Source organism: Odontomachus brunneus, unplaced genomic scaffold, assembly GCF_010583005.1.
Source record: "Odontomachus brunneus isolate Ranch 3 - 2012 unplaced genomic scaffold, Obru_v1 Obru_scaffold_300, whole genome shotgun sequence".
Taxonomy (NCBI): domain Eukaryota; kingdom Metazoa; phylum Arthropoda; class Insecta; order Hymenoptera; family Formicidae; genus Odontomachus; species Odontomachus brunneus.
In genome coordinates, this window is record NW_022639750.1 from 45,845 (window position 1) to 59,989 (window position 14,145).

General features: G+C 33.1%; 1 protein-coding gene across 1 annotated transcript in view; it reads right to left on the minus strand.

Moving 5' to 3' along the window:
* Positions 1–236: 236 nt before the first annotated feature.
* LOC116853282 overlaps positions 237–14,145 on the minus strand; it is a 166,903-nt gene continuing 152,994 nt past the window's right edge. The window contains exons 5-6 of the mRNA XM_032834279.1: positions 7,565–7,844; positions 237–406 (exon numbers count right to left, since the gene is read on the minus strand). Coding sequence (XP_032690170.1) covers positions 237–406; positions 7,565–7,844 — 450 coding nt within the window. The remainder of the gene's footprint in view (positions 407–7,564; positions 7,845–14,145) is intronic.

A 14,145-nucleotide genomic window follows, 5' to 3' on the forward strand; every position in this document is an offset into this window, starting at 1 on the left:
TTAAAATATTGTAAGGAATCTACCATTAAAAGCAATTCCGGTGGTTTTCGAACACCCTGTATAACAGTGATTTCTTAACTTACATTATCGTCGTGAGACGCTTATTGTATTTCGCTGCGTTTGCAATGTTTTGGTTTACGCGATCCGTTGCCGGTCGTCGTTTAGTGTCAAGGTTGAATCAGCTGGGCTGTCTCTGCTCCCTGTACGTAGCTCCGCCGTAAGATGCTTGGGGCAGGTTAGCTCGGTATGCTGACGTACTGTAGGCTCCAGTGTTGCTGACAGCAGGCGTTTGATGATTGTATCTCCGACGATCGTCCTCGGTTCTGCTGTGGTGTCGTCTTTTCCGGTTTCTCAAGTCTCCTCGATATGCTTCTGATGCGGCGTCGAGGTGTTTTCTCATATTCGTCTATCAGAGTTTTTTGTAATTCCCAATATTTGGATTTCCCAAGTAGAATCACAGAGGGCTTATAGCTCTCTCCTTTTGTTCTCACTCACTTGACCTTTCCCTTCTTCCTTTCTGTTGCAGGTTTGGGCACCGCGGATCCCACCGCTGCCACCAATTTTTTGTTGTGCCTTTGGTGGCGACGAGCATAACGGGTAGTTGGGCTCCGGTGCTAACGTGCTAACAGTGCAGGGTGGTCGCGGAGAATAAGTAGTCGTAGAATTTTAATAAAGTTTCGGTTTGATTTATTTGGATTTTTCTTCTTATAACTCCTGATAACTTCCTTACTGTATTTTACATGTACACTTTTAACTTGTACTATACTGTTTAGATTAATGTATCGCATTATCGTTATGTCGGACACTCACGTTACTCGTGAGTCAGTTATCTCATACCTCAGATACGTAACGCGCGCGCTCTTAGACTGGACAGTTCTGCGAAGTAGGTGGTACTCTTTATATATTATTCTTGAAATTAGGTTACCGGCCTAATTATTTAACAAATCAAAAGTGTAACGCGATGTTTTATGCAGCGCGTGCACTTTTGATTTGCTTGTCGTATTGCGCAGTGTTCGTTTATGCAACACGTACATTTCGGCTGAAACGTCTTTTAACGTTTCATCATGGTTTGTCCTACATAACAGAATCATTTTATTGATTTTTGTTGAATTTTATTGATTTTCTTGAGAAATAAAAATAAATAAATTAAAATAATTTTCTTGCAACTCAAATAATGATATATTTTTTAAGTTACAATCAAATTACTAATTTGTTAATAATAATTTGTAAAAAAATGTATTTATTTAAAAAACTAAAAATAGATAAAATATAAAATAAGAAAAATACATAAAAAATTAAAAACAAAAAATCTCCTAAAAAATTAAAAATCTAAAAATACAAAAACATGATTCTCCGTTATTGTCTATCTTCTCGCGGTGAGAATCGGGTGACATCGAAAGCAATTTGATAGCAAAGGGCAATACAAATATATAAAAGACGAATATTGCCTAATAAAGTTCAATAATAGCACAGTTTATGTAAGTTTATTATTATTTATTTTTTCATTCCGCCAAAACTAGATCATTTATTTTAAATTTTAAAAATCTAACTAAATTTATCAAAAAATTTATCTAAATTTAAAAGCAACACAAAAAAAGTAACACAAAAATCGTAAATATCGATTTTGATACAAATTGGAAATTTTTTAATTTTTTGATCATCATATTGGATAAACCATTTTTAATTTAAAAAATTTGACTTCAAATTTGGAATCGGCGACCCAAAAAACCTCTAAATACCGATTTTTATATAAATTAACAATTTTTTTCATTTTTGGTCCGCCATATTAAATCCAACATTTTAAATTTTGACATTCTAACTTCAAATTTACAATTAGTGATCTAAAAAACCCAATTCAATGAAAAAAAAGTATCAGCAGAGATTATAAACAGAGAATCAAGAATGAGGGAAATTTCTATGTATTGTCATTTTGAGACCGCCATAATTATTTTGAAAAAAAACTACAGGTATATTTTTAAAGTAAAAGTACTTAGTGCACGCTTTATATATTTGTTACTCTGAGAAAACAGTGTTTTGCAAGAAATATTTGAGATAATTGTAAAAGGAATAATGTACATGTAAGAATAATGTTGTGCTTTTTTAATTTAAATCTTAAAAAACCAATATTAAATGACATTTTTGAATATTTTACGGTTCAGAATCGAAAAGAGCACACCCAAAAATACTAAGGTAAGCCTTTTCTGAAAAAAAATTTATTGTATTTTCTTTGAGTTATAGACGTTCGAAAACATTGAAAAAATGTTTTGCACTTGGGCGTTAAACTTGACTTAATCTCTTTACCGGTAAACGAAGTAATAAACAAGTGTAATTTTTTCATTGTATATTAAGGTATCAACAATATTTATGAGGTTATTAATTCGTTTATGAGTAAGGCTGCGTTCGCTTTAGGCGCTCACGTACTATAAATATCACTCTATCTTTATCGTTCGTTACATGTAGGAGGAAGATTGAATGACACTTACACTGCGTAAGTACCCAAAGCGAACACAGCCTAAATCAAATTTAGTGTGGGTTTCGAGTGGGTCATCTTATCAGTGGTTAACACTTGATACTCGCTAAAATCTACGTCGACATTAAAATTATGTTTTATTATAGTATTAATTCTCATCATATCCATAACTCTGTCTCTTACGTACTAACAAGGTACCTGACAGAACTGTCCCTCATCGATTTTGATGCGCTTTGGATATGTTGTAAATCATCAAAAAGTACAAGACATATTTTTTTATATCGGCTTATCTCAAAGTTTAGGGGTTAAAACAATCCCTTGAAGTAAACAAACTTTTTCATTTTTATGGAATAATTCTTAAGATATGAGGTATATGAAAAAATGTTTCCTGCAAATGTTTTACAGTATTTAACTCTTTGCAACGACGTATTTCATTTTTTTTAATGTTAAATTTTTATTTCCCCCCTCCCTCCATTCGTTACCTTCACAAAATTTTGAAGTTTTTGTAAGAACAAAAATTGTAGAGTATTTAATATCAAATACATCCATATATAATAATAAAAGTTGGTCTCGCTTTAATCATTGAAAAATAACATGGTAACATCATACTATAGCCGCCACACTGTCCAAGTAGATGGATACTGTAGATAAATATGTTACTGTAGGTAGGGGAATATAATGAATTGCAGAAAAATAACACATAGACAACTACATATATTTAATATATAATGTTTACAATGTATAATATATGTTATTATATTATATTAATCATATAATTAATATAATATTGTAAAAAAATTGATACAAAACTTGCATACACACAGAAAATATTTCAGCAGCAATAACAGCAGAGTATTCGGATGACCCCTGTTTAGATACTGAACTCGATAAAGGGCAGTGATAATAATTATCACGACAGTCGCCAAGAATAAGCAACATGTCAATCCTTTCTTGTAGAGAATAATCACCCATAATTTTAATGTCAATGTAGATTTTAGCGAGTATTAAGTGTTAACCGTCAATAAGATGATCTACTCGAGTATTAAACTTGACTTAATCTCCTTACCGGTAAACAAAGTAATATTTTTTAAATAATCCCATAAATACATTGGTACTTTGTGTTACGTCCTGCAGCAGAACGCAACGTAAAGAAAACCTCGCCTGTACTTATAGGTCGAAGAGCGAGTCAGCGACCAGAAGAGTCGCTTTACTAGCGCGATGACGTACGGCGAGCGGTCCGATTTTGAGTCAGAGAACTGAATCTCTTTACTCGGGACTGGACCTCGAGCGATAATGGGAGAGGACGGGTTAAGAAAGAAATCAAATTTCTTTATAAAAGGAAAAAATATATGATTTATTTATATCTACAATTTAATACGATGTGTGTGTGTGTGTGTGTGTGTGTGTGTGTGTGTGTGTGTATGTGGCGAGGGAGAGCGTTACTGTTCAGGATTATTGAAGGGTGAAGGGGGTGGAGAATAAGAGGAAAAGATGGAGGAGAAGATGGAGATAGTGGAAGAGGATGCGGATCTGGTGGAAATGGCTGTAGGTGGAGAGGGAAGGGGATAGATCTTCTAAATGTAAATATTCTGCTAATAGTCTACTCGTTATCCATTAAAATACTTCGCGTGAGAGTGAATCGGAGACGGAAGACAGCAGCTCCAGCATATCTAGAGCTTCGCGCAGATCACTGCGTTGCTGACAAAATCGACGTCTCACTAAAACGAGGGAAGGGACATATCGATTTTAGGATTTTGACCGATAATTGTCCATCGGAATTATTGCGATTTGAACAAGGTGAAAATATGTCTGTCCGGACTTATTCGAAATTGAGAAAACCGGATAATAAAACAATGACTCACTGTTATTGTATGAGCAAAAAAATAGGTCCTTCTAGATCTCCTGAAACTGTTGCTTCCTTCCTGTCGGATAATTGTGGTTTTCCAAATGGTCAAGGCAGATGTGGTTGGAATTGCCCACGTATGTGATGTGAATGGAAGTAATAACAGTCGTACTGATACTCGTAACGATTCTGATTCTTGAGATGATACTCGTCGAGATAGTAATGATAATAATCACCAAAAATCATATAGATCGGATTTTTATAGTTTCGGAAAATGGGAAATTTCGGAGATGGCGGTTACCGGATTCGTTGGAGATGTCTTGCTTAGTAACAAGGATGAGGCTCGGATTGATGGGAAAAAATAGAAATTCGGGAATTGTTCGATCAGACGATATGTGGACATGCGTACTTGTAGGTAATATGATTCATGATGCTTTCGTAAGGCTCGAGATCTAAATGTTTCTTTTGTGTACTTAACTTTTGTAACCCAGTCGGATAAATAATCGGTCTTTACGCAATGTAAAGGTACATGAGGCCCTACGGGACGTAACATTTGATATATGATGAAAAAATAACATTTATTTATTACTTCGTTTACCGAGATTAAGTCAGGTTTAATTTAACAATTTTTTATTTAAATTATAAACTTTGAAATATTGTGAGAGTATGTAAAATTCGGTAAAAAAGTGATGTAATTAAAAAATAAATAAAAAACCATATTCGTCTCATTGCCAAATGCAAATTTTATTTCGAGAAAAATCGACTTTTATTTTAAAAAATCGCTATGATAAAATCTCTAAAGTGACGCCATCTACTTAAATTGACGCCATCTAATTAAACTGATAATTCTTCATTTTCTTTCTTCCTCAAAGCCATAAAACTTTTGTCTGAAACATTTTTTGAAAAAACTTCTCCTTATCAAGATATGTGTATTGAATAAAATAGTCTACCTTGGAGAGAGAATCTATTTAAAAAATTTTCTATATTTCTTAGTACAATAAACTTTATAAAAATTACTAGAAAATATCTCTCGTATTGTAGAGAATTTACATATGAAAGAAAGCTAATTTTCCTTTCGTATATAGAACGGAAAAGTTATTCCTGTGAAACCCCCCAAAACATTTGTTCGTTATCTTGATTATAGTAACAATTGTAATCACGACATCGAAGAAATTTATTAGTATATCAGATAATTCCACTATGTGTTACATTCTGCGGATTCCATATATAATTTAATATTAAATATTTCTTATTAAGGCTATAGTTGCTACGATTCAAAGGCATACATTTAGCAAATATACTGAGAAAGAAATATTTAGTATTCATAACTATAATCGCATAGAAAAATGATTACTATGAATTATAGTTAGGAAACTATTTTTTATTAAATTCTACTATATCAGTGATAATATCCATGTTATCTTATATCCATGTTACCACTACTATTAGCATGTTAGAGCAACCAAAAAACATGGTTCAGGCCAAAAATAACTATAATTCTAGTCAGATCAACTATTTTTTTTTCAATATAGGAAAGACGATTAAAAATTACAAAAAATACTGACAATGCGTAAAAACTACAGGGCTCGATTTACATGTCGCTAATGCAATCATAAAATAAATAATTAAATCTCTTTAGGTCCTCCTGTTTTTTTAAACACGTCAGAAAGTGAGCAACTATGTTCACAGGAACTGTCCGTTGAATGACTCTTGAATCGAGTGCAATGAAAGAAAAAGGAGTATATTAAAAAGCGGCTAATTTTTGCTCTCAAGCCAGCATGTAGAATTTTCATAGTTTCTTATAGTTTCTTGACTATAGAATCACGTGGTGATATCTGTTTGCTATCAAAATGTAAGAGAAATAAGTAAAAATCTCAAAGGTAAGCCAATCAGGCTCCTATTTTTCTCTCCAAATACAGTATGACCGTCACAAAAACAGATACAGAGGGTGTGTTGTGAAGGTCACTAAATACAAATCTGAGATCAAGATTACAAAATTGAAAATGGTGGATCCAATATGACGATTGCTAACTAGCTAAAAAGTAGGTTAAAAATCGATTTTTATCTATAGTTAGGAAGTGAAATTTGTATGATTTTTTTTTTTATTTATTGTGGTTTGGGCGTAGAATGGTGAGGTACGTTTATTGTTAAAATGTGAGGAAAATCGGTGAAAACCTCAAAATAAGCCTATAAACCCCCATTTTTCATTTTTATTAGCCAGTTTCTGAGTCGCGGACGCCATCTCTCTAAGTGACAGTAACCCTTTTATTTGAACAATAAAGTTCAACGGATTTGTTCAATTTATATTCAAAATTTTTTAGTGTGGAATCTGACTCAAAACGAATAAAAAGTTGCTGTTTACTCAAAACGATAGTAAATATTACTTGCACTGTTGCGAAATCGCAACAGTGAATATTACTTATAAGCTTAGAGTACATTCTAACTCGCTGAAATATATACCACCTGGAACGCGCTACCTCTTGAGGCATGCGGGATGAGAGAGAGGTTCCCTGTTTCCTCTCTTATCCTTGTCTAGATCACAGTATAGTCGAGAGTGGGGAGAATATAATACATTCCAAGTTAAAAGTTAGAGATAATATGAAAAGCAGTGACCACTAAATCACTAGCAGTGACTTAAGCTTATGAACGAAAGTTTAAGATATAAAAAAAAATATTTTCTTTTTCATTTATTAATATTCACTTATCCACTTATTACTAAGAAAAACAAAGTAAAGATGGTTTTCCTAATTCGGAGATTCAGTTTATGTTTAGAAATCAGCCGACTTAGCTTTTGTTTCAGACTGTACTAGAGCGCTGTTCGAAACCTACAAGCATGATCTCTCTCATCTCGCAATACTTAAGAGATAGCGCGCGTTTCAGGTAGTATATATTTCAGTGTTCTAACTCCATATGAGCGAAAGTTTCAATCGATTTAAGTAAAAAATGTTTCTGTAATAAGTATATCCTGTGGGAAGTACATTAGATGCATTCCTCAATTTTGAAAGAAAAAATTCACTCGACGATTCAGGGTGAAAAAATCGTTCAGTACAAATGAAAAAACAATTGAATTCGAATGACTTAGTAGCTACTTTACTTTTCGAGTAAAATATCATTCCATTTATAGACATTTAGAAAATAATTACAATAAATTTGAAATTAATTCTTTTAAAGGAAACATTTTTTAAGGATACTAATATTGTATTTTCAGGCATACAATGAATTTGAAACAAGTGTGATTAACTAGTACTCACTTCTGGCATACATACTCGCGTCACGTAGATAAAAGTGATATGACTCGTCCTCGGAGTTTCCGTCCAACTCTCTTACAAACTTCAAGAGTCCGTCTTTTCGTAAACCATATTCCAAGTTCTTGCCTACGGTTAGCGAAAACAAATCCGATCTGTCCAATATCAGTGCGACATGCGACCATCCAAATTCTTTGAACACGCTAGAGAAAACGAGTCGCAATCGACATTGGCAATACGACATTCTTGTTAAAGTGGGATACTTGCTCTTGTCTTTGAAGATTCCCTTTGAAAAGAAAAATAAGAAAAGTGCGCTCAGTGAGGGTATGTTGCAAATAATTGACTAAATACCGCGGAAATTATTAGAATATATCGCGATACATCAAAATTATTGGCATTAATTCTAACGCTGTTAGCCGCGCGTTCAAAAAAACTTCTTTTTTAACAACTTGATAAAGACATTAATTTTCTTATTAGTAATAGCAATATAATTATATCTTTTATAATTGCGAATATTATAATATATTTTATAGTGTAACATATACACATTTATGTGGATATAATCATTACTTTCATTGTTTCTCTGCACATATATAGGATATCTGACAGTTTATAATATTGTACCCTTTATGTGTGCAGGTAGAACTTATCAAACTGAACAAAAAATTCCCCTACCATTTCGCAAACAAACACGTAAAATTTTGAGTTTAAGAAAATTGGTTATTAATCATGTATGATACAATAAGTGAACTGTGATGGCACTCTCATAGCATAAGATCTTGAAGGGATATCTTGGAGACTTGTGTAGACATTTAGAATTCCTCGGATGTTTTTAGGATATTCTGAGGACTTATACGGACATTTAGCAATCTGGATGTCTTTGGGACATCTTTTAAATCTTGTGCTATATAGGCAACATTTGCCGTCCTATGTTTGTATATTCAAACTGAACAAATATCATTTTGCAAACAATACACACACAGATATTTAAACACTTATATACTTCTTTCTATTATATATCGGTGCATCTCTATTAGATCAATTTATGTATAAATAAAGTAATAGAAAAAATAAAAAATAATAACATTTTCAAATTTGTAATATTGTATGTGCATATATATTTATCTCAACTTTGTTTCAAATTAACATTTATTATTTAGATAGTAAAATATATATACAAAAAAGTAATTTTGTTCGATAAATAATAAATTTATAAGTAGCCTGTTTGATACACCACTGAAAATAGAACACTTAGGGCCGGTTTTCAATAGCACTTTAAACTTGGGTTCAAGTTTAAACTCTATTTTAACAATGCGTTTGTTTTGTTTAAATCGAGTTTAAGTTGAAACCTAAGTTTAAGCTACCATTGAAAAAAACCGGGCCTTAGTGATACAACTACCTTAAATCAGTAACAATAACGCTAATAAGTTGCTTTTAAAAAGTGGTTTTCCCAAGCATAACTGCAAATACTTCCAAGTTTGATAAATTACAAGAAAGGAGAAATAGAGTAGTATTATATGAACGTGTTTATCCTTCCACAGTATAAGTAATATTCTCCTATTATAACCTTGTGTAATTAGCACGTAACTAATTAAGATATTTTAGTACCGTGCGTGTATACAGGGTGGTCTAATAAGAGCGCAAAATTTAATTTTTAATGAAAGACATAATTTATTCGAAAAATGCAGATATTTTTATTTTAGTATAAAGTACACACATTGCAATTAAGTGTGACATAATATCTGCCACATATCCCCCAAGACTCTGCTCATACACTCTTGCGTTTTGGACGAAATTTTTTATTACATTTTCGTATAATTTTCGCATAATTGCGACTCAATTACCGTAATGGCGCGTCGAATCTCCTCCTTCAGTTTTCTTGCGAAATTGTTAATCTCCTTACGAAATTGTTAATTTATTGGCATAGATGCGACAAAACCCCAAAGAAAGAAGTTGCACGGCGTCAGATCGCACGATTTCGATAGCCAATTCTAGTTGCTATTGCGTGAAATGACACGGCCAGGGAATTTCTCTTGCGACAACTCAATTGTTTCGCGCGCAGTGTGACAAGTTATGCCGTTTTAGTGGAACCACATATCTTCCAGATCCAGTAAACGTTAGATATTCCTCGAATATTCTGTTTATATTCCAGAAGTTCCATATATATCGGAATATTAAAGAAATATTCACAGAATATTCACATAGTTATAAAGAAATATTCAGAATATTCTATGAATACTATTTGTATGTACAATAAGGAATATTCAACCCAAACAACACAGAGATGAATAGAAGTTCATAGAGAATTTTAAAGAACATCTAAAGAATTAAAAAAATGAATATCCGAAGAATTACCCGAGTTTAATTTATTCTAAAGTATTCCTCAGAAATTTATTATAATAAATATTTTGCAAATCATTACTTGAAATATTCTGAGAATTCATGAGAAATTACTATTATTAACTAATTTAATTTATTATATAGTATAGTTGCATTAGACAGATTTATTAGCTAATTTCATTTATTATATGATATAGTTGTATTAGATATAGCAACCTTTATAATAAGCGTTGATTTATATTGTATTTATATATAAATTTAATTAATTAAATTAAATTAAATTAAATTAAATTTTATATGGATAAGATAAACTTTTTCTCTTTTTTAATTGTGCTCTTTTATAATTGTTGCGGATCGACCGTTGTAGCGAGTCGGGCGAGAGTCTTCGCATCTTGTGTTGCCTCAGCAAAAACACAAAAGGCAGCGGTTACTTGTCGATCTTGTGCTCGGAGCTCGATGGGCTCGACAAACATTGCCTTATATAGGCAATTTTCGGCTCCAAATCGCCTGGCAACAACGTTGGGAACCTAGCCGCGAGTGCCGCGGCTAAGCAGTCACTCTTGAGTCGCACGCTTACGTACTTACTATTTACTTGCTCTCATTTTGCTCTTTTGCGCTCACTGTTCGTTGCTCGCTTGAGAAACGTGCCTTACTGCTTGTAATCTGCTTTCGTGCTCTAGCGAGCGCAAGTACTCGCTTGGGATTTTGGCCGTGCGTCCCCGTGCAATACTTCGCTCGTGTTTGCGTCTCTGAGCGGACTTGTTGCTCACACTTCTGTTTTCCTTACGCCGTGACTCTTTTATGCATGCTCGCTTGTAATGCTTGTCAAATAAACCCTTGTGTTCTGGTTATGTAAGAACTGAGTGCCTTTCGTTACTGCCTCCTCTGGCCTCGGCAATTTCGGTTACTTTTAATCCACCCGACGCGCGTCCACTCACCAACTCAACGCCGATGCGTCACATAGCATGATCTCGCAATCGCGCTTTCGAACTATCTCACAATAATCATTCGAATTTTATAATCTCTTGCGACTTTGTCTATTTAATAACAACAATAAAAAAATTGTACTATAAAAATTTTAAGACCGAAATGGAATATGCGGTGTTTCGTAGACTTCACTTAGTTAAGGTTTAAATTAACAATAAAAGTACGAAAAAGATAATTTTTATTAAAATTAAATCATATTATAAAGAAATTATATTACTGCGTTAATTGCCACATATATAGATGAAATATAAAACGTTTATATCGATCGAAGAAGTGGTGTAGTGTCTAAAGCAATAGGCTTATCCAAAGGTCTCAGGCCTCAGATCTTGGCCTCAGATCCAAGTTCAAATCTCATCGTTAGTGAGAATTTTTAAGTGTGATATAACATTTGGAATCATGTAATCTTAAATTTCAAGTAAAGTTAGCAAATGCTGATTAGTTTTTTATTTCAATCAATTCGCCAATATTTGTAAAAAGTGGTATTTTTTGCGCTTACCAGGTTAATTGATAAGTCCTTGAGTGAAAATGAAAAAAACATTTTGTTAGCAAAACTCAACTTTATTCTTCAACATAATCTCCTTTTAGCTATATACACCGAGTCCAACGAGTTTCTAGCTTCTTTAAGCCTTCCAAATAATAAGAAGTTTCTAAATCGCCAAAATATGCGTCTGTTTCCCATTCAACCTCTTCATTTGAAGCAAATCTTTTTCCCTGGAGCCATCTTTTGAGATTTGGAAACAGGTAGAAGTCACACGGGACTAGATCTAGCGAATACGGTGGATGTGAGAATAATTCATACCTCAATTCGTTCAATTTTACCATTGCTTTTACCGATTTGTGAGCTGGTGCATTGTCTTGATGAAAGAAAATTGTTTTCTTCGCTAAATGAGGCTAAATGAGGCTTTCTTGATTTCATCATTCAATCAGTCCAACAATTATGCATAATATTTTCCTGTGATTGTTCTTCCTTTTTCAAGATAATCGATGAGGATTATTCCATGTGCATCCCAAAACACAGTGGCCAGAACCTTTCCAGCCGATTGTTGAGTCTTTGGTCGCTTCGGAACACTTCCACCCTTTGAAACCCATTGTGCCGATTATTATTTCGATTCAAGTGTACAATGGATTCAGGTGGATCCATGTTTCATCAACGGTTATATATCGACGCAAAAATTCCTTTGATTTGCGCCTAAACATGTCCAAACAATGCTAAGAAGAGCGAACTCGTTCACGTTTTTGATCGATTGTTAGCAATCGCGGTACCCATCTTGCAGTTAGCTTTCTCATATCCAAATGTTCGTGTAGGATATTGAACACATGTTCAGATAAGATGCCTATAGCCGCAGCTAGTTCACGCAATTTCACTTTGGGGTCATCCAACACGATATCATGGATTTTTTCACTCATTTCTGGTGTAATCACCTCATTTGGACGATCACTGCGTTGTGCATTCGATGTGCTGGTACTATCACGTTTAAACTCAACAATCCAGTTATATACGGTTGTATTCGATGGAGCAGACTCCCCCAAAGTTTTTTGGAAATCCTCAATCATTTCTTGCGGTTGCAAATCTTGCAAGCAATAGAAATACTTAATCACTGCACGAATTTGTTTTGTCCGTTTTTATAAAATATCAGAGGTTACGTGCTTTCGGTGGCTGTCACAAATATACTGATTGTCATAGCTGTCTACAATTGTGTAGTGAGAGGTTTAAAGGTTGGCACTACTGGAAATTCACGGCGCATTGGAGGTGGCAACAACACTAATGTCATTCTAAAGACTTATCAACCTGGTATTCTTTGTACATTCTATGAATATTCCGGAATATTTTGGGATATTCTGGGAATATTAATTTTGGATTTTAGGAATATTTTATAAATATTCGAAGAATATCTAGCAGTTACTGTGGACCCATACAATTGAGGCCACAAAAACTCCGTTATCATGTTGCGATTATATACGCCATTCACTGTCAGTACATCGTCGACTGCATTTTCGAAAAAGTACGGGTTAATTACTCCGCCACATAATAGGGCCATTCAGCATGCGTTGTTTCAAAAATATCTGGAGTCCTTGGATTTCTACCGATTTTGATGCTTTTTTTTTTTTTAATGATCGTCTTGAAATTTGCAAGAGATCTGTTGAGGCCGATTTTTAAAATAATGTTTTAGAAATTAGTTATACATATAAACACAAAAACTTTTTCTTGAAAGTAAACTGAGACTGCTGAGCAATTTATTTAAATAAAGTGATAAATGATTCTCGAGTATATATACATGTTATATATATATATATATATATATATATATATATATATATATATATATATATACAGAGTGTCAAATAAGTCCCGGGACGGCAAGATAACTCGGCGGGGGGGCATTTTAGAAAAAAATGTTTCAGACAAAAGTTGTAAGGCTTGCTTTAAAAAACGCATTCAACGATAGTAGTTATTTAACACAAGATGACGTCGCCAAGGCCAGAACAAGGTCAACTTTGCTTTTTTAAATAGAAACACCTATTTTTTATTACGGCATTTTATTTTAAGTAAAAAAGCAAACTTTTGCTTGAAAAAATTTTTTATACGACCTCTATTTTCCAAGATATTTACGTAAATATCTACAAAATTATTGATTTCAATAATTTTTTACTTGAATTCTATCAAGTTTACCGAAAAATATCAAGAGATAAAAATTGTATATTTTGTTCTTATAGAGCTCTGAGAATTTTTTCAGAATTTTATATTAACTTTTTAGTACTGCATTTTCTTGCATTTTCTTGAAGTACTAAAAAGTTAACACAAAATTCTGAAAAAATTCACAGAGCTCTATGAAAACAAAATAAGATATTTTTATCTCTTGATATTTTTCGGTAAAGTTAATAGGTAAAGGATTCAAGTAAAATATTATTAAAACCAATAATTTTGTAGATATTTACATAAATATCTTAGAAAATAGAGGTCGTATAAAAATTTCATTCAAGCAAAAGTTGTTTGCTTTTTTACGTAGAATAAAATGCCGTAATAAAAGATATGTGTTTCTACTTAAAAAAGCAAAGTTGACCTTGTTCTGACCTTGGCGACGCCATCCCATGTCAAATGACTACTATTGTTGAATGCGTTTTTTTAAGCCTTACAACTTTTGCCGGAAACATTTTTTTCTAAAATGTTCCCCCGCCGAGTTACCTTGCCGTCCCGGGACTTATTTGACACCCTATGTATATATATATATATATATATATATATATATATATATATATAT